We start from the raw sequence: 25,456 nt of genomic DNA on the forward strand, positions 1-25,456 counted from the left end.
AAGTTGGTCTCGGAGTCCGTGTCTGAAGCGTGGTTAGAAATGTCTATTCGTTGAACTGGCCCGACCATGCCCCTATATAATCTATATAGCAGAACCCTGGAATTGCAAATACTACTCATTCCCAGAACAGAAATATTTTCTTCCTGTCAAATACATTGTAAAGAAACCATCTATTCGTTGAACAGGTGCTCGGCTCTTGAATTTGTTTTACCTGTGTCACACACGACTGCACCGACAGCGGGTATAGGTCACGGTCTGTGTTAATACATGTGTAACGTATCAAGCCCTTGGGTTATTAAAGGATTAACAATAACAGTATCACTCACCTACATGATCAATAGAAAATGTATTTAAATAATGTTTCTATTTTATGGATGGCATGCTGCAGTTGTAAATTTGCGTAATAAGAAATATGTTCCATACACCGTTATGTTATTTAAACTATTTAATGTTTAGTTTAAGATAAGGTTGAAAGTTCAAAGCTCATTCATGTACAGCAAACCAGTGTTATCGTTAATCAATGCGTTCCGTATATTATTTTTTACAAATTAGGTCATTTGACCTTCTAGGTTTCTAAGGGCATCATAAACATCTGTTTCAATCTTACAAATATTAGGTGCCTTTTGTTGATATTTTGATTAGCAATTTTACAATACCTACGTATTGTTTTAAAATTATTTAAGATATGTGAATTGGTGAATTTTAACCAATATGCTGCACTGTACCTGACCTTGATGTATTTATAGATCGCTAATTCTAGATATTTGGTATATAGACAATAATTTATTCTTCAAATTCTTTTCAGCATTTTACAATGTCAACTTTTATAAAATACCCTTCATTAGTATTTTAATGTGGAGAACCAATATTTAAAAAGTTATTGACATTATTGACAATAGGTTTGACTTTGGATGACTCGAATACCTCATGCTCCTCAGACTATTGACCTGGTCACTTGCAGTTCAAGTTAAAGGTGTTTTACTGTATTTCACTGTAGAACATAATTCCAAATTAATTAACAGATTATCAATAGATATAAGTATGGAAGGTGTCATCTTAAAGTTCAGTCATCAACATTTCAAAATGTCAAAGTAGCACCTGAAATAGTACCATATAAATCAATTTCACATTTTGATATTCTGAAATATGAACTTTTTATAAAATGGTAGAAAATATTTCATGAAGGGTCACCCAAAGGTCAAATGAGACTAAAAGTGAGATCTAATTAAACCTTTAAATGTTTGTTGATAGTAACAGGCCTTTAAATCATGTGATTTCCACCCCCAGGTACTGACATCTTATCTGATATATTGACACATTAAAATGTGGGTTTATGGATTTTGATAGATTTTAATCTCAATGTTTGATGGAACGTTTTACTTTTACAAGGAAATTGTCCTTCAGTAACATACAGAGTTATTGCCCTTTGTAATAGTAACATTTTGGTTGACATTTTGAACATAATAACTGGAGTAGGTGTTCACTGTCAGCTCAATGAGACAATATCTGCTGCCTAACATCTATAATATCTTGGAAGAGTTTGAAAATAGAATTTATATCATGTAGTCAATTATCATCATCAGGTGGCCATTTAGGCCCATGAGTCTGTAACAGGAGAGGATAAAATGTAGCGGCCGGAACGGGATTCGAACCAGGGACCCTCTGAACACTAGCCGAGTACTCTACCGACAGTTACCTGCATGGTCACCGATGATCGACCCAGTCCAATCCCGCTACAAGACTATTATCTCTTTTGCTTATCTGATATCAGTATTTTGATCATGCAGTTGTTACTTAAGGACCAAGGACAATCACCATGGCAGCCATGTTGTTTCTTGGCAATATTTAAACACTGTGTACTCTACTGTTGAATTTACCGACAAATAAGTAAATAACAGTTTAACTCGTGAAATAATAGTTTGGTATCTCGTCCATGGTAGTTCCAAGGCATACATATCTTGTCCATAGTAGATCCATTGAGGCCTTGTTCAGCATGGTAATGTAGACCATTATATACAGGTGTACAGATAGATTAAAGTTGAATAGTTTGAGCTTAAACAGTTTGAACCTAATTATACTGTTTCGGAAGGGTACCAATCATGGCCTACCAATCATTGCCTTTACATGTGGAACTTTGAAAACAACTGATTACAAAGTTTACATTGGAAATCCTGTTACTTTTGGATTACGCTATTTGGTGTTTCAGATAAGTGTTCAATGAACAGTAAATAGACAGCTTTGGATGCTGATAGCCTGGTAGTACTGAGGGCAATGTGTATTGCTCTTTATCAATGCTGATAGCCTGGTAGTACTGAGGGCAATGTGTATTGCTCTTTATCAGTAATGTTGGGTTTGTTTTCAACTCGAGGTGGTCCCCCAAGAGGGCGAGGGGACGCCCTAGGTGCTGACACCATTACCTCTGTGTCAATATAATCTGTTTTATATAAATTATTCCCAACCAGAAAATACTCTTCAAGTACAACTCCTAATATTTGTGTAAGACATTGATATACAGAGCTACCACATGTGATATACTGTATTTACATATTACAGAAATATCTGCCCTTGTGGATAGGTATTGATTGTTACGTCATGTGTTTGTGAGCCTAACGTCATATTTTTCGGAGAAAACTGTGTGAATTGCACACACCAAATAATGACGTAACAATCGATACCTATCGGCAAAGGAGCTAACTGTGTGATGTGCAAAGAAGCAATAGAACACCCTGGAATGGATGCTTTTGTCTTTCACATTGTTTTAATTATGACATCCAATATCTGTCTCATATGTGCATGTAAAATCCAAAGTACAAGTACAGTTTATGCTACGACTTGTCTTTTTTTCCACTCTGAAGCTTTAAAGGTTAGTGAGTTTGGTTTATGTTGCTCCTGAGCTGGGTAACCAGTGCTATGTAATGACTGAGATTGTCAAAGCCTCAAAACAACTATATAGATTATGTGTCATTAGTAGATCACTTCAATGTAACTAGGGTCGAACATATGCTTTCATGTAATTACTTGTTAAGTTGTTTTCCCGTTCTTTATGAGATGTTACAATACACTTAACCATTTAATCTGTTCCAATTGGTACTTGGGTATCAGGTTACATCTAAGTTGGACTTCAGACCATTTTAGTCCACTGTCAGATAATAGAAAATGCTATTGTATGTGACACAAATCAAAGAAAACATATTTTGCTAGTGGCAAGGGTTAAAAGCCTGTATTGATTCATAAAGACATTCTTTTCATTCTGGAAACAAAATATTGACTAAGTTGAATAATCAAAAAGACATGGTAAATGAGTTCTGAAGAGCAGCAGCAGACTGCTCACTGTAATCACTTTGTACTTTACACAGATGTCTGTTGGTTGGGAATAGTTAGGGTGAAGTAACATGTAGAAGTTTGTATGGTGCGTAAAACAAAACAATTATTTGTTCATGGTGTGGAACTAAACTTTCATATACCCAGAGGGCCAAAGCAATTTAGTTTAGAGGTAGCAACCAAAACAATATGTAATGTAGAGTCGCAGAGTGGATATAATAAGAAGTATAGTTGGTAAAAATATTTAGTTTGGCCCAGAGGATGTTATAGGGCAAATTAAATGTGGGTTACAGGGCAAATTGAGAGTGGGTTACAAGGAAAATTGAGAGTAGGTTACAAGACAAAATTTAGAGTGGAAATTTAGAGTGGTTACTGGTTACAAGTGGACAAATCTTAAGAGCTAGTGAATTGAACGGCAAATCAAATTAAGTGATGCATAGTTAACAGTGCAAAACAAGTCAAGAGATGCATAGTTACAGGGAAAATCAAGGCTACCAAGTTTGTTCATATAAATGACCTTGACCTTCATTCAAGGTTACATGGTTCAAAATGGTTAAAATCAGTAAACATCTTCTTGTGAATATTTAAGAGACCTAGACACCTGATATTTGGCCTGTGACATGCTGTGATGAAGGGCTACTAAGTTTGTTCAAATTAATAGCCTTGAACTTCATTCAAGATCACATGTGTCAAAATAACTTAAATCTCCAATCAACTTCTTTTGAATAACTAAGAGGTCTAAAGACCTACCTGTATCATATTAAGCCTGTGACATGCTGTGATAAAGGCCTACTATTTTTGTTTAAATTACTGGCCTTGACCTTCATTCAAGTTCACAATGGTCAAATAAAGCAGAAACTTACTACTGGAGAATTTCTAGTTTACAATCCTTTAATTGTTAGTTGGTGAAAAGATAAGCATATTCAGTCTATTAAGTATTTGATTCCTTTTGTATTAAAGCAGTGTGGTTTTGCTCCACTGTATACTTTGACTGTGCTGTATTTTGTCAAAAGTCAGATGTCCGTGTAGGACCACGGGTCTCTTGTTGTCATTAATTCTTAGAAATTGCTGACAGAATTTTCTTAAACTTCATCTCACTATTTCTCAGAATATACTGAAGATCCTTTTTTTCAAATTAGTTTCAGATGTAGGTTCACCTATTCTGTTGTATTGTAGATCACAATCTGGGACTGATAAGAAAACAACATGATCATCAGTTGATCATCTCAGATTTTGATAATTGAAGTTTTTATGACTTTGTTGACTTTATGCAGTTTCTCTGTATTTATCAAATGTTTCAAAGGAAAAGAAAAGATACCTTTTACCTATGACTGACATAGATCTATTGGTGTCAATTATTTATCCCTGGGATCTCCTGTTTACTATAAAAAATATATAAACACTTATTGGGGCTTTGGTAATGAATGATAAAACCAAATAAACTAATTCTGTGTGTATTTATTAATTGATATATACATGGTTTGGTTGTATATGTTTGTAGTCAGAGCACCTGATCTACTATATCCCATTAGTGTATTGTTCAATAGACTCAGATGTAATAAGATCTATACTATACTTCACAACATTGAGGTGTTACATGATACCAACCAACTCGACATTCACCTTTGTATTGTCAAAATATTCTTATGGATCTTCTATTTATTCATTCATGTTTGAATTTTTTGAACAAGAACGATATTTTTGAACGGTTGAAATAATACATGTTGTAAAAAATTGAAGAAGAATTTAAATGTCCTTAAAGATAGATATATATGTAACTTGAGTTAATGTTGCCAGTGTACTGAGGAAGAAACAAAGTGGATAGAAAACTTAGGGTTATATAATGTTCTCTCTTTTTTTTTATTAAATTTTCTTAAAGTAAGGCTATCATTAATTTCAGCTTCTTGCAAATGCTAATGAAAGCGATTTCTCAAGGAAATTTCTACTAACTAGACCAGGAGTGTAGCAAATACACCTAGATATACAAAGATCTTACCGTATTCGACCCAATTAGCGCCCATGTCCCTATAAACGCCCCTCCCCCTTTTTGAGGTCTCAATTTCAATTGCCCATGCATAAAGAGAGAACAAAACTATACATAACTGTATAGATTTGCAATAATTAAGTCTTATTAGCACCTTTCCCATTTTTTAAACACCCTGGGCGCTTATTGGGTCGAATATGGTATATCATTTATATATTCAACCATTGATAATATAACACAATGCCATAACTCCCCAATACACATTGTTTTGTTTACACAGGATTTTACAATGATCCTACTTAGTCTGTTTTAATGTATTGCTATTTCTATGAAGTCTACAATCACAGGTTCTGAAACATTTAACATTTTAGCTCCCATTATAATGTAATGAAAACCCAAGAGAACATTGGGTTGACCTAAGAAAACGATGTAACACCTGTAGAGTTAATGTAGGAATTAAATGGCAAGGTATTGTTATGATTTGGTGGACGGTAGTGATCGACTACTTCTCTGATCTAATGGATACATGTACTAATGGTATTTAATAGTCACAGGACACTATTGACACACCTGAGATTCTGCATTTGTAAATGGTTCTTATATTGTGGAAATCAAATAAAAAATCTTAGAAGCTTTCTTTTGATGATTGGAAGTTTTTTTGTGGTTTAAAGTTTGATATAAAGAAAGACTTAGTTGGTCCAGATATTTGCTTTACAGATAGATATATTGTTGATACTTTGGATAGTAATATAAAGATTAATGTAACAAACTTGAGGTGTAGCTTGCAGATTTCAGTACTGGTGAAAATTATGTCACAATGGACAACATTAAATACATTTCAACAATTTATTGCAATATAAATATACTTTACTCCTTAAGTGGTGCTGGTTTTCTGGAGACTCAAAAATGTTCTCCTTGACGGTAATACTGAATACTACGTACCGTAAGGAGGTCACTGGTGAGCTGACCAGTCTTAGTCCAATAACTTGAGAACTAGTTCCAATTTACTCAGCAGTACTGACAGTAGTGAATATTTAAAAGTGTATTTTATACCTGGAAATATGTGAAAAATATTTACTGACGACCCAATCATACATACGTACAGAAGTGACAATGCATATCCACAATAATATGCATCGAAGATCAAAAGGTAAAAATAATTGATGAATAACGCATAATGGTTTTGCTCATTCATATAATATATTTTCCTTTTCATGAATAGAGATAAATAAGATAGGTTGAGATATTGTTTTAAAAAATAAACTTTCATGTTTTAGTAATGAATGAAAAAATATATCTAAATAAAATATACATGTGTATGTTGAAATTAGATTGATATTTCTATGAAAATAGTACTGCATTTATTTCATTGAGAGAAAATAGTATTATAAAAAGTACTTTTTTAAAGAAAAATTCTAATGTTATCCAGTAGCTGAATATCTTTTCTTTTCTAAACTAATTTATTATTATCTGAAAAGTACCTGTAGTTACCTCCCCTGCAACACTGAAATTGTATGTTTCCAGCAGAGACTGACTGTCTTCTGTCCATGTGTCATGGAATATTTATCGAAACAAATGAATTCAAATGCATATATTATATGTTTTGTGTTGATTTGAATGAGTAAAGTAATAGTCACACATAATCTCCAGTTTTAAAGGCGAACACATCTGTCTCTGGTTTGTTAAAGTATTGGCTCAATGACACAGGTATGGTTATAATCTGTGAATAAAATCATTTTATCGGCAAAATTTTCAATAGTAAAAATAAAAGCAAAATAAAGTTAATATATAACTTAATAGTGAGAATACCAAATCAAGATATCATATGTACATTACACAACTATATATATTAGCTGTCTGTTAGTGGTTAAGATGTCCCGACATATTACCACAAGCCTGGGATGCGGGTTCGAATCCCATGTGGGGCAGTTGCCAGGTACTGACCGCTGGCTGGTGGTTTTTCTCCAGGTACTCCGGCTTTCCTCCACCAACAAACCTGGCACGTCCTTACATGACCCTGGCTGTTAATAGGACGTAAAAACTAAACAAACCAAAAGCTGCCTGTAAATTGACCATAATATGACTGCACGTTGATTTTGTGGTAAGTATAAGAATTTGTGGTGTTTTACTATTTTACATCATAGACAAAACAACAGTTTTTTTGTAATTTGTGTTTTAAACTTTTTGAAGTAATTCCAATGCCAAAACTTCCCATAATAAGATGAAGAAGTATTTAAATACTGATTACTGATTACACTTAGAAGTGAATCTGTAAATAACTTTATTGATCTCATGCATGGATTACTCTAAATTCTAATATATTCATAGTCTTCATATATACTTTCATAGTCTTCAAGATAACCTGATAGAAAATTATATCTTGTGGTGTCAGTTTTTTTTTATATTGACTTGAAAAATGATATTTGCATATCTTTCGTTTATTTATAATTAACGACCAATTGCAATCATAACAAGTCTCTGCTTTGTTTTTGGATGCATGTATTTGGTCCAACAAACTCAACCTCACATCATGGTCAAGTAAAACTAGATATTTCTGTGAAAAAATTCAGTTTTAGATAAAACTGAATTAATGTTATCTCAGTACTATAAATCATTTTTATGCATAAGGAGGAGGCACTCCAGCTTAAGGTAATGTATGACAATGTTACTTCAGAAAATAATGTTCTAAATCAAGATTTAAGGTTATCTTTACAAAGAAATACATTTTCTTTCTTCTGTAAAACTAAGAGGCCAAGATACCTGATATTGGGCCTGTAACATGGTGGAATAAAAGATATGACAGAGAATGTTGCAGACAGCTGATAGACAACATTTAATTTGTATTGTTTGCTAGGAAACAGGACATTTACAAATAAAACATGAATTATACATTTTTCAGCAATCTCATATTTTTCACTAAAATTTACATTATGATGTTTAATATTAATCATTTATACACTCAAGAATAATTAGTGAACTATAGATATTTGTAATTTGGTAAGAAATAATCAATGGGAGACAACTCTTACTCACTTAGAGCATTACTGAGAGAGAAACATCTATGATTTCTTATAGCTAAGTCAATAGCAGCAATATTGTAACTCAAATGACTTTTAGACAGATAATGGTGTCATCTTTAGAGTTACAATTGGTGCCTATTACTGCTAGTGGAGCAAAGTAATGATTATGCAAAATATTATTAAAATGTCTGATTGTCTTTACCCTACTGGTTTTGTATCGCTTATCTACTAGGCAATAAAACTCTTGTGAGCTGTATGGTAGATATTACGAATGGTTGTTATATTTGTTTTGGACAAAAGTATTATATAAATGCATGAATACGCATAAAATAATTGGAAACAACAAAGTATAGCAAATTGTACCCCAGTGATTTTCTGAGGAAGTGCTTCACTATAACAAATAGGCACCATTTGTACCGGCCGAAAGGTGTAGTAGGCAGGGTACATATATTCCTTCTACTATGTTACCCGAGACGAAGAACCAAAAAGAGTAAAATTGACTACCTCAACACAAAAAACACAGATTTGTAGAGATCGTAAGTGGAGTATTGGAGTATTGAGGGTGAGAAATGGTGGAATCAAATACTCTACATAAATATTGTCTTTCCTGAAATTGTGAATTTCATGGTCCTGGGATTTTAGATTCTCTCCTTTGGAAGGGTCAAATTTGCTATAGTTTATAGAAGTAAAACATATTTTTGAGCATTATTTGTTCTGTTTCCATCAGAAACGATCCAAACATGGTAAGAACTATTAGCCTGCGATAGCATTTTAACAGCATAGCCATAATGGTCCTGGGTGACCCCAAAGGGACTAAGGTGCAAGGTCAAACAGGGTTAAAATGACTAAAATTTTAAAAAATCTCCCCAACTCAAAGAATTAGTGGGTTCAAACACTGCATGTACATAGACAACTTTATGCTATAAAGTGAATTGTTAGAATAACCATTATGCAAATAGTTGAAGTTTTCTTTATAATAAAGATCTGTAGAAAACTTGTCAATATAAAATGTATGCATATATACAGTCGTATTTTCATTTAAAGCCTTGGGATTATTCTCAAAGTGTTTGCTCTTCAAATTGTACATGAATCAGCCATAATTTGAAGTAAAAGAGGTCTTAAAGTTTGTAGATCTAAGCCCTAGTCTAATTGTAGGTTAGGCAGGATGAGTATATTTGTAAATCCTGAACAAATAAGATTCTGGAGTGACATGGGTAAAGTTCAATATTGACTGTTGTGATATAGAATTGCTGAGAGTGTTTAAAACTCTACTCTAATTGAAATTATCATTTGCTGTTAAAATATTCCATTGTCTATGGTATTTTCTTTCTGCAAACAGGACATTTGGACCTGTAGAAATCAAAGAACATTGTTGACTTTTTTTATGATGAGTGACTGAACCAAGGTATTAGCACTATCAGCCTTAAATTTGTTGTGGTCAAATATTGCATGTCATGTATGTATTTCATACCAGGCACCTTCATTGAAGCATTACATGTTGAAATATAATGATGTGCCCCATTGTATTGGAAGAAAAAATATTTAAAAGCTGGCTGTACAAGTTAAAAGCATTCATGGTACATTTTTGAATTTATAGAATCATTAATGAGTCATTTTGGTCAAAGGCTGCCATTTTCTTTCTTTCTCTCTCTCTCTCTCTCCCCCTTTCTCTCTCTCTCTCTCTCTCTCTCTCTCTCTCTCTCTCTCTCTCTCTTTCTCCCCCCTCTCTCTCTCTCTTTCTCTCTTCCAGCTATAGGCCAGTCACAAGGCTCAGCTGTATGGGGAAGTTGTTAACTAGTATTTTGAATGAAAGACTTGCAAAATACTCAAAAGACGATGTGGTGTCCATTGTCTGTCCATTGTCTGCCCGACGTCAACTTTTATATTTTAACAGCTTCTTCTCCAAAAGTTAGAGACCTGAAATTTGGTTTATAGTATACTGGGATGAAAGGCTATAATGTTTGTTCAAATGAATTACCTTGGCCTTTATTCAATGTCACGGAGGACTCAAATAGGCTAAAATCTTCTTGTCATTAACCAAGATGCCATGAGACCTCATATTGGGCCTGTGACATGCATGGATGAAGGGCTACCAAATTTGTTCAAATGAATGACCTTGACCTTTCTTCAGGGTCACAAGGACCAATATTGGATAAAATCTTAAAATGTGATTTTGTGAATTATCAAGAGGGCTACCAGTTTATTCAAATGATTGACATTGACCTTCAGTCAAGGTCACATGAGTCTAATACCAGTAGACTAATAACCAAGAGGCCTGCTAGCGACCTGATATTGGGCCTGTGATCTGCTGGAATGAAGGGTAAACTGAATGACCGTGACCTTCACTAGTCACAGAGGTCATATAGGCTTAATTATTTAGATTACTTATTTCATGTCAATAAAGAAGAGGCTTAGAGACCTGATATTGGGTATTGTGACATGCTGGAATAAAGTGCTACCAAATGAATGACTTTGACCTCCATTCTAGATCACAGGGGTCATAGGCTAAAATCATGAAATGACTCCTTGTCAGTCAACTAAATAACTTGTTGATCTGTAGCATGTTACAATAAATGTAACCAAGTAAATAAAAATTTACCTGGGTCATACATAGAAATTCTCATTGACTTATTGTCTTATTTCTTTAGTATCCATGGTGATAACTAGGTAACAAGTGAGTGATCTGAAAGTAGACCTTTGTTTTCTTTACTTAAGAAAATCTTCTGGTGTTCAGTGTAAAAACTGAAAGACATTTTGAATGTCTTCATTGTTATGATATTGCTATAATTACTGGATATGTTATGTAATAATAAAGAAGGTGTATCACGTCCAGGTTTCTTGATGAATATAACTACATGTGTATCAATGAAATGATTATCATTCCTGTCAATGACTTTATATATTGATTTTAGATAACTGGAGGGGTATTGTCAGTGTTTTGTCTGCCCCTAGTAAATGCTCTGAGACCTCAATTCATCGTGAGGCTTCCATGATGGGAAGAAGTATAACTAAGGTGTAGGTTCGTGTGATATGTGTCTGTGCTGTTACTGACAGTATGTATGGCGTACACTAAAGGTTTTCATGCATATTTACCCATGCTGTTTGTCTCCAGACTCATACAGAGATAGGGCTTTTTACCTTTGACTCTTTGTTTGTGCAAGATATTCCTGATGTATAATGTTGAAGACATAACAACACGCTTGAGAACTGCTGTTATAAATGTATAGATAAGAAGGATAAGCTAAGTTATTCTGGAGGAAGTCAAAGCATGTATATACATAATGTTAAGGATGACAAACTGACATTTCAGAGATTTCTTTGGGAGATTTGCTTGGGTCAATCTTAAGGTCAAGTCCTCAATCAATAGCACTTTGTCATAAATAAAACACTTGTTTTGCCTAAATTGGTGGATGACAGGGTTTCCTACTCAGGTTGTGGGACAGACAGGAGTAGAGAAATAAGGCTGATCCCATGACAGACAATGGTCTACTGAAGTCTGATGGAACAGACAGTAATTTGGTCTGTTAATGAATGTGAGATGAACGATGGGATGTTTCCACAAATGTAAGTTCTCTTTAATCTGACTGTTCAATTGCTTCTGATGTTGAAATGAGAATCCAGAGGTTAAACTCACATTCCTACATTCTTTTTTTGATACATTCATAGTTAATGTGGGTGGCACATGAAAACAGATCTATAACATTCCTTTATAGAGCAAGTAAAACCAGGTCTTGGTGTAGAACCTGTTCAAAAACTACAAGTTTCAATTTGAACAAATAAGGCTTTAAGTGAGGAAAGCGTTATGCCTTGCCTCTTTAAGACACATGTCATCAAAAGTACATTAATTTATATAGCGAGTAGGATCTTGTTCCAGCTGATTAGGGTAGTGGTATGGCCTGCCTTCATGGGCTCATGGTAAATCACAAAGTTTCAACGGTTAAAAGTTTTATTTATGAGAACAATTTGTGTTGAAGTTTGAAGATCTATATCCAAGAAGAGAACATGGTTTATGATCCTTTAAACTATCTGATAAGGGTGATGTTATGGTAGCCAGTAGAGGAAATAAAGAGTTGTGAGGGTATTATATAAGGTCTCTTAGAGGCCAATATTGATGTAGAAATGTATTTACAACTACAGTTTAGCCTCTGAGGAAATCTTGTCTATCTATAAAACCAAACTAGGGCACCAGGATCTCCTTGTCTATTCCCCAGTAGTATACAACTTAATGTAACATTATGTCACTTGTCTGGTATATCAGTTGTTGTTGTTGTTACCTAGTGTTCAGAGTGTAGCAAAGAGAGGATTCATATTCAAATTTTGCTGGGAAGTTTAGAGGGGAGTGGGGGATGGAAGAGGAGGAGGGGGGAAGGAGGGTTACTGTCTCTAGGCTCAGAGGAGGGGGTGGGGGGAGGAGGGTTACCATCTCTAGACTCAATTTAGTACCAGCAGAGACAATTGATGTTGAGCTCACATTGTTTAGTCTGGTAATTTTATGGTTTTTTTTTCCTGTTTCCATGTTAAGATATACTGATGACCATGTACATCAACTTGGGATAAACATATATACATATCTGCCTACCAAACATTTTCTCCTGGTTACTACTTAGGTGGTGTTAGATCACTGAGTATCTAAACAGAGCGCATGATTTAATTAGTATTGGTTATCAGTAATTACCTTTAAAGTGTCAGGGGCTGGAGTGTCTTGGAGATATTGTCTGTTCACTTTTAATTGAGCAATTTACACTACAGATATTGTCACTAAGAAAGTATGATCTAAAAACCAAACTTTGTAGAGGCTCTGAATCACTATATCCACACCTGAATACACCTTCCTGCCCAGTTTTGGGTCCCTGCTAGGCTTCAGTTTAATATAAACTACAGGTATAAAAGATTCAATCCAGAACATTAAAATATTGAAGGCGATCCCATACAAGTTAATTAAAAGCACCACAATACTTTCAATTTGGTTCACCATTTTTATGCCGCTTCATGCTACCCTATTTCCAATACCCCCACACCTAATACAGATAGCTTAGCCCCTTTAGCGTTCAATTGACTGAATGAATAATACAGGACTTTTAACTTGATTTAGTGTAAGGAATTAAATCTAGAAGTATATGGCTATCTGTTACCTATTGGCCTCTATCACTGGGTATAACTTACTACTAATATAAACACTTTTCTTCAAGAGTTTGTGTCACCTGTGAGGAGTATACTTTGTCGCACCTGTAACGAGGGTGAGAGACTCATACCCTTCAAGTCTACTAATAAAGCAGGTAAGGTTGGTTTGTACCTGTATTTACTAAGGAATTCATCTACTTCACCCATCAATATTATATATTCAGATGTATGTTTTATCTGATGAACTTAGATTATAAGTATTCAAAGTCCAACTTTTAATGGGAATTGGGGTGTAGAAGGAAGGACAATGGTCAGACATCCTATGGTCAAGGATAATATTTAAGACAAGTGTTAAGGTATTGCATTGTTATCATTGGTCAGTCATCCTATGGTCAAGGACTATATTTAAGACAAGTGTTAAGGTATTGCATTGTTATCATTGGTCAGTCATCCTATGGTCAAGGACTATATTTAAGACAAGTGTTAAGGTATTGCATTGTTATCATTGGTCAGTCATCCTATGGTCAAGGACTATATTTAAGACAAGTGTTAAGGTATTGCATTGTTATCATTGGTCAGTCATCCTATAGTCAAGGACTACATTTAAGACAAGTGTTAAGTTATTGCATTGTTATTCCTTGTTTAAAGTGAGTATCGATAGATCATGAGCATTGCAAAGAAAGTATAAGGACCAATGGTCTTAAATAAAATATAAACTTTATTTATTTTACATTGATTGCAAAACAACTTATACAAATCACTTTCAATGGCCCAGATGAAAGCGCACGAGAGGTCGAAATTATTTGGCAATTACAGAGGACTCCACATAATCGAATAACGGTTATTCGAATATTTCGGTTATTTGCATAAAATTCTGCGGTCCCGATTTTTTCCTTCTTTATCTTTGTTTTTCAACTCCGTGTATTTGCATAGACTTTTACATGACCTCCGGTTATTTGAATAAAATATTTGGAAAATTCTAAAAATAAAATCGAATATTTTTCAATTTTGCAATATATTTTTAGCGAAATTCGCCGATTAACGTTATAGTATGGCTTGTTATTTTATGCATGAATCTGCAAAGGTATTCGACGCTGGTACGATTTCAGTATTGCCAACCTCTGATGAGGTCAAATCGGGTGATCACCCTTGAAAAAACGGGTGAAAGGGTCAAAACTAGGGTCATGTGAGGAACCACATTTTAGTATGATTTTTAACACATTTTAAACCCTAAAATAAGCATATATTTATGATAGTTTTTGTAATGATATAATCAATATTTGAAAATTAATAAAAAAAAATGTGTTTTATTAAAATACTAAATATCCTGGTTTTTTTGTTCTACACATGTCCGGTTTCACTATTATCTTTGACTAAACAAAATGGCGGCCATTATGATTAGCTTGCCTGCCTACTACAACCGAATACCGTTCACGTTGACTATGTTTTATCCATGTGAGTAAATCTTTGTCTGAAATCATAATTGTTTGTACTTTTGAAGAGATTATTTCTGATTTTGAACAGTATTAATTGGCCATGTCTGATCATCTAGATTTGTGAATGAATTGATTAGTTGCTTTTGCACACAAACATTGATAATTCACAATTCATTTCCATATTTATGAGTGAATAAAATTTTATTAATAGTTATATCAGGATAATAAGTTATTCAAATTTATTGTTCTTGAAAACTTCAAATTTCATAAAATAAATAACGGAATATCACTCCGAAATTCAACATGACTGCTACACTATATATAGTTTACTAAATTACTATATTTAAAATGAAGCCAACTTCTTTATTCTTTGTTTGTTCGCTTATTCACAGCATCTATGGAGTGGCCTTGTGGCTCTTTGATTTAATTCAATAATAGAATATGGTGTGCAAAACATACTTGCATACCAAAACCCATAAAAGACACATTTTTTTGAGCTAGAAGAACAAATAGACAGTAGCCTACATATTTTCTTCTCAAACCGGGGGAATTCAAAAATAATAATAATAAACAATCAAAACATCAGTTCAAACTCATCTAAATTATGTCCAAAATTCAATAAATACTGATTTTGCTAGTTAGGCTCTACAACCTGCTGCCTTTAAAACGATCGATACCTGAATCTAGACATGCCGTGATTGTTAACAGGCATGAAATAAACCCCCATCAAGTTGATTTTCTATGGTATGAATAGTGTAAACAATTGCTAACAAAGGGGATTCCCCGTCCGGGATTTCACACCTCTCCGTATGAAAGTTTGTGTGAAGTGTTTCTGGTGTTTAACACAAACATTTACTAGCTACCAGCATTCAGTGATACAGGGACCAATTTTGATGTTGAAATAGATGAAAGTAAATAAATAAAGTATTCCCTGTTATTATTATAATGATACATGAGTGCAATTTACGACAAAATTGAGTAATACATATTCGGTTTAACCTGCAGCTTGGAGTGTAACGTGTGTTTATCAAATTCTTATGGCTTTATATTCACTTTGGAAACAATTTTATTGGCCAAGAGGTCGATCGGGTTACGGGTTACGCATTCTAAAATGTCTAAAAAACGGGTCAACCCGGGGAAATCGGGTGAGTTGGCAATACTGCGATTTACATCAGCAGCGGTTGATCATAACTTTAGTATATTCATTGACTCAAACATCTAATTAAAGCATTTGCACTTTCAAATATGTTTATTTATTAACGTAACGTACCTTAGTTCGCGATCGGTTGGAGAAACCATGCTTCCTTACAACAATCGCCATTCATGAGTAGTCTCGTTCAACCAGTCTTGTTGACTACGACAGACATGTGCGTATCAAGCGTCTCGTTGAACGAGACATAAAAGCATGCATAGTCGGCGTACAATGACTACCGCAAGTTTCGTACAATATGTAAGCTTAGGATACAAAAGATACTTGCTACGTTAATTGTTTCATTGCTACTTGAATATGCATTAATTTCTGAAATGTTATCAAGCTATTCGCCGTATAGATCAACAATACAGGGAGAATTCTCAAAAGACATTTAGGTCGAGTGAACGCATGGCTTCATCACCTGCCGCCATTTTCGAATTCATATGCACATTTGTAAAAGCAACACTATTATTTGATCGGCACTTTGAAGTTTAATCATGATCGTAAGTTCATTTTGCCAGGCAAATGTACGTAAATTTGTTTATTATTTAGGTTCAGAATTGTAGATACAAATCCAATCCTGTTTAGTAGAATCTAATTGCATATGATATCGATCGTTTAGCTGTTTCTCAAATATTCACGTGTCGATCTAACGTAAACAAGAATCTAATATTGGAATATTTTTTGTTATTAAACAATTAAAATCGATTTACAACTTCGAAAATAATTACTTGTGGTTCGTTTTAAGTGTAAATAATTTACGTATTTATTAAGTAAACGAAACGATATCTATTTGCCTATTCACATACATATGTGGGGTCAAACGGAGGTGCAAAATGTCATCTCCGCCTATTCGAATACTCCGGTTATTTGCATATTTTCTTCTGGAAAATGACCTATGCAAAATAGCGGAATCCTCTATACTATAGGACCAACTGGTAGTTATATGAATCCAACAAGACAATTTGCAGAAATCAGAAACGAAATTAAACTATTATCAGTAAAAGAAGTCAAAGGCCCATATAAATGGTCATTATATATCAGTATTAGAGACAACAAGAGGTCTATACAACAGAATGTTAGGAGTTGGAGTCTGAAGGGAAACCTCAAGTAGAGGTGACACACGATCAATATTCAACAACAGAAGTAAATAGTAGCTGCTACTTGTAAAAGAGACCACAAAGGTCATCAATAAAGGCCACAACAGGTCATCATTGGAGATCACAAGAAATGTCACAATAGGTCATCTTTGGAGGTCACGAGAGGTCATCAGTAGAGGTCACCAGTGATGTCACCAGAGGTCATCATTCGAGGTCAAAAGAGGGTCACAAAAGGTCATCATTGGAGGTCATAAGAGGCCATCATTGGAGCTTATCTTGTCAGCATTGGTGGTCTCAAGAGGTCAGTATTGGAGGTCACAAGTGGTCAGTAGGTCAGAAGGTCAGAGAAGAATAGGACAGCATTAGATACCAGGTCAGAAGTCAAGAACAAAAGGTCACTGGAGGTCATCATTTGAGGTTACAAGAGATGTTACAATAGGTCATCATTTAAGTTCACAAGAGGTCATTATTGGAGGTCACAAGAGGTCATTGTTGGAAGTCTGAAGAGGCCATCATTGGAGCTTATCTTGTCAGCATTGGTGGTCTCAAGAGGTCAGTATTGGAGGTCACAAGTGGTTAGTAGGTCAGAAGGTCAGAGAAGAATAGGACAGCATTAGATACCAGGTCAGAAGTCAAGAACAAAAGGTCGCCAGAGGTCATCATTAGAGGTCACAAGAGAATTTAACAATAGGTCATCATTGAAGGTCACAAGAGGTCATTATTGGAAAGGTCACAAGAGGTCATTATTGGAGGTCATTAGAAGCCATCATTGGAGGTCACAAGAGGTGTAACAAAATGTCATCATTGGAGGTCACAAGAAGTCAGCATTGGAGGTCACAAGTGGTCAGCATTGGAGGTCACAACTGGACAGTATTGGAAGTCAGAAGTCAAGAACAAAAGCTTTCAATGAAAAAAACTACAAGAGGTCAATAATAGAACCACAAAAGAGTGGTCACTTCCATGAAGAACATAATGGGTCAGTGTAAGAATTTGTTAAATTCAAAGAGACCAATAATATGGGCCTCACAAGCTTAAAAGCAAAACATTGATTCAAAAGGATTGTAATAGAGGTCGAATGAGGTTACAAATAGAGGGGGCAACAATAAGTTTTATTGGATAAAAGATAGAGCTAGTAGGTAAATTTGAAGTAGAGTAATAGGCTGTACAGCTGTATGCAACAGATATCTGGTTTGATTTCATTTACACTTAGATCATGTCTAAAGATTTATGTGCCTCGATCTGATAACATTTGATATTAGATTTGTCTGATTGCTAGTCCTGCCGATTTGGATAGTTTCCAGTTCTACTCTCTCTCTGGCCCATGTAGGGATGTATACAAAATTGTAATGGATTTCTTTGAGCATATACACTAAAAAGCACAAATGTTAAAAGCTACTGTATTTCTGTTCACATTAGGAAATCAATGAGAAAAAGTTAGAAAAAATCAATTTTCAACAATTAACAGTAATATATAACAGGTTTTTGTAGTCAATTGTTATTTTGTAAACACCGGACAAGTTCCACACAAAAAGGAATGTTTGTATAGTAATATCGAGCACTGTCAATATCGGACATGTGCTGCAGTGTTATGGGATCGATCAGTGGACCAGCACATGTATATCAAGTGTAGGGGTATTTACTAGAGTACTCTTTAAATAGTTACTTCCTCTGTCCATGGGCAGGGACATTGATTTTTGGGGGCGAATCAGGATGTTTAACTGACAGAGTTTGGTATCATGTGGTTAACTATTAAAAATGATTATCCTCTTCTTCACTGTGTAAATTCTGAAGAACAAATATTCTTGTAGATATAACCAACTTTGATGATCATGTAAATGGGAATTGATATTTCATGGGAAACATTAATTAGCACTCAGGAACTCTCTGTTTTACAAGTGTTGTGGATGTTTAGGGTTCTATAGACTTTTGATCAACAGGCAGCCAGCTAGGTGGAGGGTCAATACGTTATGGTGGGACTTCGGAATTTCTAGTGTCTTTTAAAACATAGTTTGTGTGAAAATAACTGATCTTAGGTAGTCTAATCACTTTGATGAAAGGGGATTTAAATTAGAGTTTACATGTCAAGAAGTCATTTAATATCATTAAATGCATCTATTTTTAGAATAGTAGGATTATTTAACAGGTGTCTAAATATGACTTTTCTGTCATTGCATTTTATTCCTCCTGCTAAGTTGTGTAACTAATTATCATAGATTACCATGCCAATCTCCATTAGGAATAATAGCACCTCTTGGATGTGTTTGTGATAAGGTTAATACCTACAAACTATTGATGTTATCAGGTCATTTGTGTACTCTGTTGTCACGACTGTTTTCTACTTTCTTGAAGGCGTACAAGGCAAGCATGACATGGAGGAGTGTGATCCTACGAGCCTGTTGATTATTGGGGATATTGGGAGGGTGGTGCTCCAGTTTACAGGTACAAATGGGAGATTGGATTAAATACCTAGCACAGACAGTTGACGTAATGTACCACAGCTCGCATTGATAAGAGGAAATGTAAGTGTTACTCAAAAAGCTGTGAACTTTAAGGTGAACTAGCGGATTTATTTCCAAACAGAATACCAAGTGATTGAAGTCTGGTTTTGTGGGAGGTATATATATGTTCCGCACATGTTTAGGAAAAATTGCATGTGGACTTGAGCTAGTATCAAGGATATGAAGGGTCATTGTGACAAAGTTTGGTTAGTAAGCTTTGGTCAGTAGTGACCGCTTTGGTCAGTAGTGACCATAATTGGTGAGTTGAGTTGAGCCCCTTTAACATGAATGTACCGCTACACACTGCCAGTCTACTGGGTCCCCCACCGGTGGATTCCCCTCCAACCTCAGCCCCTTCGGAGGATGGTGGGTATCAGGGCAAAGATGGAATGGTACTCAAACTTCCCACCAGTAGCAACCTCCTCAGCCGGCTCTATGCCAACAATGGTGTTCGCATCAGGATGCATGTCGGGCGCAAGAAAAAAACACCAAAGATACCCACAGTACGGGATTTAATTGATCAGTTCTCTAAAAAACACGAGAGACTTCTAGAGATGGAGGAGCAAAAACTCAGGTAAGCTGTGTTTATATTGTAAAATTTGAAAACATGATACACACATATTTTTTTTCAGATCGCTTAGCTAAGTAAAACCAAGGAGTATAGAAAAATTATTACCAATGGAAGGAGTATAAATGATGATTTGATACTAAAAAAGATAATTCTTTGTTTGATGTGCATAACCTTTAAAGGCCCAATACCTTTCCGAAACGGCTTTAATTTTTTTTAATGGGAATGTAAAACAAGATCGATAATTTTGTAGAGTCACAAAAATTATTAACTTTCCGCTAATACTACATTTATTATCACCTTCTGAACGATTTGATTAAAATAAATAACATGTTTATTTTCATAACGCGGGTCGTATTATGTTTCCCGCCGTCGTCCTAAATACTGGGCGGTAGTTGACTATCACTGCGCCAGACGGCAATACAGCGAATTGACTCTCCACTGTTTTCATATATTACGCAGGAAATCTTGCATATGTTTGGTGTCGTAACCTTATTTTAGGTCATCGGTACGCATTTTCTGATGTTATAAATGTTTTTTAACAAACCTTTATATTTTGCTCCGGAAAGGTAATGGGCCTTTAACTTCAAAATGTGTATAGTATTTTGGAGAAGAAGTTTATGATAAAATGATGCATAAGTTGGGTGTGGGGAGGGGGTCATGAGTATTGCCTTGTGTCGGACCATGTTCCTCAAAGAAGGCAGCAGTAATATACACAATAACATGGGTAAAGTATGACATTCCATCAATCTGGCCCACCTTCCAGTGATTGTGATGTCACAAATATCACATTGAAGTATGACATCACAATTACCAGAAAATATCAGAATTGTTTTGGTTTCTTGAGACCCTGTATATCTTGTTGGAAATATAATGGTGACGAGTAAAATCATTATACCACTCCACTGTGGTGTAAACAATGACATCATGGGTAGGATGAGTCAATCTTTTATAGATTATAGACTTGATTATATCATATGACAAGATCTATAGGTATGAGGTTTAATAAATATTGACAGAACAACATATATAGGTGTCTATCGACAAGGTGTATAAAGCACTAATCTAACCAACATATGGAAATAATGAGATGGTATCTTACAGTTTATAGAAAGGAAAGATGAGCACAAACAATGAGATATTATGTTATAAGAAAAGATGAACAGGTTTGTGGCTGTCAAGTTATAACAGCAATTATGAACCATTACATTAATTGGATGTTTATGACTGCGGATGTAATCAGTGACAGACTCAATTACTTTAGTAATCAAATTACAATTTACAAAATCAACTTTAAAGATGTTTGATAAAACTTCAATGATCAGTTGTTATATGGGTGCTGAACCTTTCTCACCCTAAGTACCCATTCTAAGGTAACACATACATAAAATTATAAGAAAACCCATATCTTCAACATTCAGACCTGTACAAATTGACAACTTAAGTTTTCGGACCATTTTGATTCATATGGAGAATTGTTGGTAAAAATCTCTGTGGATATGATGGTTGAAACGCTTTTGTGATTCTGATGAATGTATTGCTGAGGAATGTATTGCGAATTGCATTACGGTAAAATCTTTATCCAGCAGAAGCTTAATGATATCTCTTTAAGGCCCAAAAAATAATATGTCTGTTTAAGGTTATATCGGCAAAAAAAATGGGGTCGGTAGGTTGGGATGTTATTTATTTTTTAATAGTGTCTTTCACTCTAAAGTAATGACCAGAACCGGAGCGTAAAATCAAAATCCTGACTTTTAATTTTTTTCATAGAAAAGTGGGGAAAAAAAATTAAGGTTAGGGGTAAAAAAGTAGGGTCGGTTGGGTAACCCTAAACAGGCTTTTTTTTTTGTGGTCTAATTTCCAAACATTCAAGTAATTTCAAAAAGACACAGTAATTTGATTTCTTTTACTTGTTTTTTTAATACTATATTCCTTTTGATATAATGATCATTGCCAGCAATCGCATGTTGTTATATATTTTTGTGCTAGTTCAAATCCCATGGCATGTGGGGCAGTTGTCAGGTCAGTGATTTTTCTCTTGGTACTCCGGCTTTTCTCTTTCAACAAACTGGGCACATCTGTGAATGATGTTGACTGATAAACTGCTCTCTCCCAATGACCACCCGCAATAACCCAACCAACTACTGCTAAAATATTGTAGTTTTAAATAGGAAAATCTGTTTTCTTTCATGACAATATAGGAAAATTGTGTTACACAGGTTTTGCCTGTTATGGTGTAACATGGAGTAACATTTACCTATAAGTTTGACATTAGTTGTGAAGTTTGACACCTCTGTATGAATGGCCTAGTGGTAGTGTAACCTATGTTGATCTGTGCTGTGTATATAAAAATCCAATTAAGCCTGATTAACTTAATGGTATAGTTTAATTTAGTATGGTTTAATTGTATCTGGACTTGTCATGTCGTTGACTTTAGCTTTGTAAGAGAACAGTAATGTGTAGATCTGCTATGAGTTTTGATGAATAGTAAGTAACACAATAAGACCTGACTGTAAAGGGATATCCTGGACGTAACCGCTCTGGGAACATAAGCTCTGGATGTTTGTTTTCTGCATTTATGTTCAATTTATAGGTACATGTATATTAAGTTACAAGGTAAAAGGATTTAATCCCTGTAATCTTCTGTTATATGGCCATCGCCAGTGTAAATATGAACCAATATGAAGAGAATATCTATAGCTGTCATATGAAGGCATTGAAGTGACAAAATTGGCACCATATCTGGGAGATGTATATCTGCCATGCACCCAGGGTGGTGTCTGGCAGTACACGATGAATGTCTGTACTATTGCCATGTTAAGAAAACCTGGGAAGTATTTTATTAATCATACAGATGATACAATTACTGAGATTGGAAACAGGCATCTGTAAGACTTAGTATGCCGGCATCATGTCCTAATCTGAGTAACCTTCTAAGCCATGAGACTTAGAGATGTAATGTCACTTTTGTGCTGTATGAAATGGAAGTATTTGTGAAGCCTGTATAAAATAGATATCAATTTCCTTATTACAAAATGGTGAAGGTTTCTAGAGCGGACACTAAAGTCAAGAATGGCAGCCATAATAGTTCAGGAGACTTAAAACTGCCTCGACTGGTGCTCAGGGAGACCAAAGTCAAGCGTCGTTTGCTTCACCCTGTACCAGACTCTGTCAAATTGGCCCAGTTACGTCAGTATCTGAGGCAGAAGCCATCACCACAAGTAGCTGAGGCGGAGGGAGCTGGTCCAGATGCTGTCGCAGACATTACCTCCCGAGTAAGGCTGCTTCACCTCCCTGATATTGTACCCGTGGACACCTTCCATATTGAGAAGATGTCCACTGCCTTTGCAGTGTGTGAGGCCAACAACGTAATAACACGAGCAGAGAGAGAAGCTTGTGCCAATGGTTTGGCCAGTCACAAACCCGATCTACTGTGTACCTGCAATATGTGTGAAACATTCAATATGAAGTCACCAAAACTGCTCTATCGTAAACAGCTAGAAAAGGTAATTATAACAATCTATCTAGGAATGGTAAATATAACATTCTATCTAGAAATGGTAAATATAACATCCTATCTAGAAAGGGTAACTATAACATTCTATCTAGAAATGGTAAATATAACATCCTATCTAGAAAGGGTAACTATAACATTCTATCTAGAAATGGTAAATATAACATTCTATCTATATAACATTCTATCTAGAAAGGGTAACTATAACATCCTATCTAGAAAGGGTAACTATAACATTCTATCTAGAAAGGGTAATTATAACATTCTATCTAGAAATGGTAAATATAACATTCTATCTAGAAAGGGTAACTATAACATTCTATCTAGAAAGGGTAACTATAACATTCTGTCTTAAAAATGCTAACTATAACATTCTATCTAGAAAAAGTAACATTCTACCAATTAGTATTTTGGTTATATTGGGCTTTGCTGAGTTTGACTCTTGATGAACCAAAGTAAATAGGCTGAGGCTTTAGTGGTATTTCTGTTCTGTAATTGTTATAAACAAATTTCTACCAAAAGTTGTTCAGTACATCATGCTGAGTATTTATTCTATTATATTATATGTTGACTGACTTTGACAATTATATTACACATGTAAAATCTTTAATATATTTTTGTCTATTGACTATTGTACACTATTTAAAATGTTTAATTCTGATGGGTTAAATGTGACTGCAATAGGTATTTCTAAAAATAAGATCTGTGTTGACAAAGAAATAAAGGTGTTGGTTAACAACTGCCAAAATGATTCTGTGATAGTAAAATTAGGAGGTAATATTGGTGCAAGGTGAAGAGCTGTAAGGGAGATAACTCTTTTTATCTGCAAATGTAAATAATTGTACCCAATAACTTAGTTGTAGTTTGAAGTGTTCTTAGATGAGCCAGTGTTAAGAAATGTATTTTTGTATTTGATGAGGTCAGAGTTGGTATAGTTATGATTCCTGTCAAAGATTATCACTTTGATCTGTGGAGGAATTCTCACCGTGGAATGACACTGTTAATTTGTAGTTGTCCTATCATATTAATTGTTATACTGCATAGCATCCACCTTAAAAATCCTGGATTAATGTATATAACAGAAAGGTAACATTTGAACAGAAATGTAAACACTGCAAGATAAAATGAAAAATCTATTGATCTTGTGGACTGTTCTGTATAGTATCTGCTTATAGGTATACACTGTTCTACCTGTAATCAGGAAATCATTTAAATAGTTCGATATAATAACACGGCCTCACAAGGGACACATCTTATCGATAATGGTAAACAAGACAAAAGACTATCAGTTCCTTAATGGAGGCCATCTATTGCTATACACACGCCCATGTACATATGATAACAGCTATGTTAGAATGGTCACACACACATAATGCCATTTCTTTTGTCTAACTTTAAAATACATGTGTAACTAGCCTGTTTCACACCTCATTCCATCCAAAATGGAGACCCAGGGTAAGTAACAGATTTTGTTTTGGAATCTGTTGATAGTCAAAGTAATTGATGCTAAGTCATTGTTGATTAATTTTGGTATTGTTAATTATAATGAGGCTGTGACATGTAATATTCAATAGAGTGTATCCTATTGCAGTGTTGTAAGGTATGTGTCAATAGTCTAGACAGTTTCAAGGCAGGCTTCGTCAAATCGTCACAATGTACACTATATCCCATATAGGTCTTATTGCTATATAAAGTTGGATTT

The 25,456-nt window shown here is 34.8% G+C and overlaps 1 protein-coding gene across 6 annotated transcripts in view; it reads left to right on the forward strand.

The window, feature by feature from the left end:
- Nucleotides 1-25,456, forward strand: part of LOC138325367 (uncharacterized) — a 173,199-nt gene that overhangs the window by 17,681 nt on the left and 130,062 nt on the right. The window contains exons 1-3 of one of the 6 annotated variants that reach the window (XM_069270971.1): nt 11,722-11,889; nt 13,515-13,601; nt 19,524-20,246. The exons of 3 other annotated variants lie outside the window; for them this stretch is intronic. In XM_069270971.1, coding sequence (XP_069127072.1) covers nt 19,957-20,246 — 290 coding nt within the window. In that variant the 5' untranslated portion in view covers nt 11,722-11,889; nt 13,515-13,601; nt 19,524-19,956. Of the gene's footprint in view, nt 1-11,721; nt 11,890-13,514; nt 13,602-19,523; nt 20,247-22,872; nt 23,747-25,456 lie in introns of those variants that run through there. 2 more of the 6 variants (XM_069270969.1, XM_069270968.1) reach the window with 2 other exon arrangements.

The sequence above is a fragment of the Argopecten irradians genome, chromosome 6 (genome assembly GCF_041381155.1).
Source record: "Argopecten irradians isolate NY chromosome 6, Ai_NY, whole genome shotgun sequence".
In the NCBI taxonomy this organism is placed as follows: domain Eukaryota; kingdom Metazoa; phylum Mollusca; class Bivalvia; order Pectinida; family Pectinidae; genus Argopecten; species Argopecten irradians.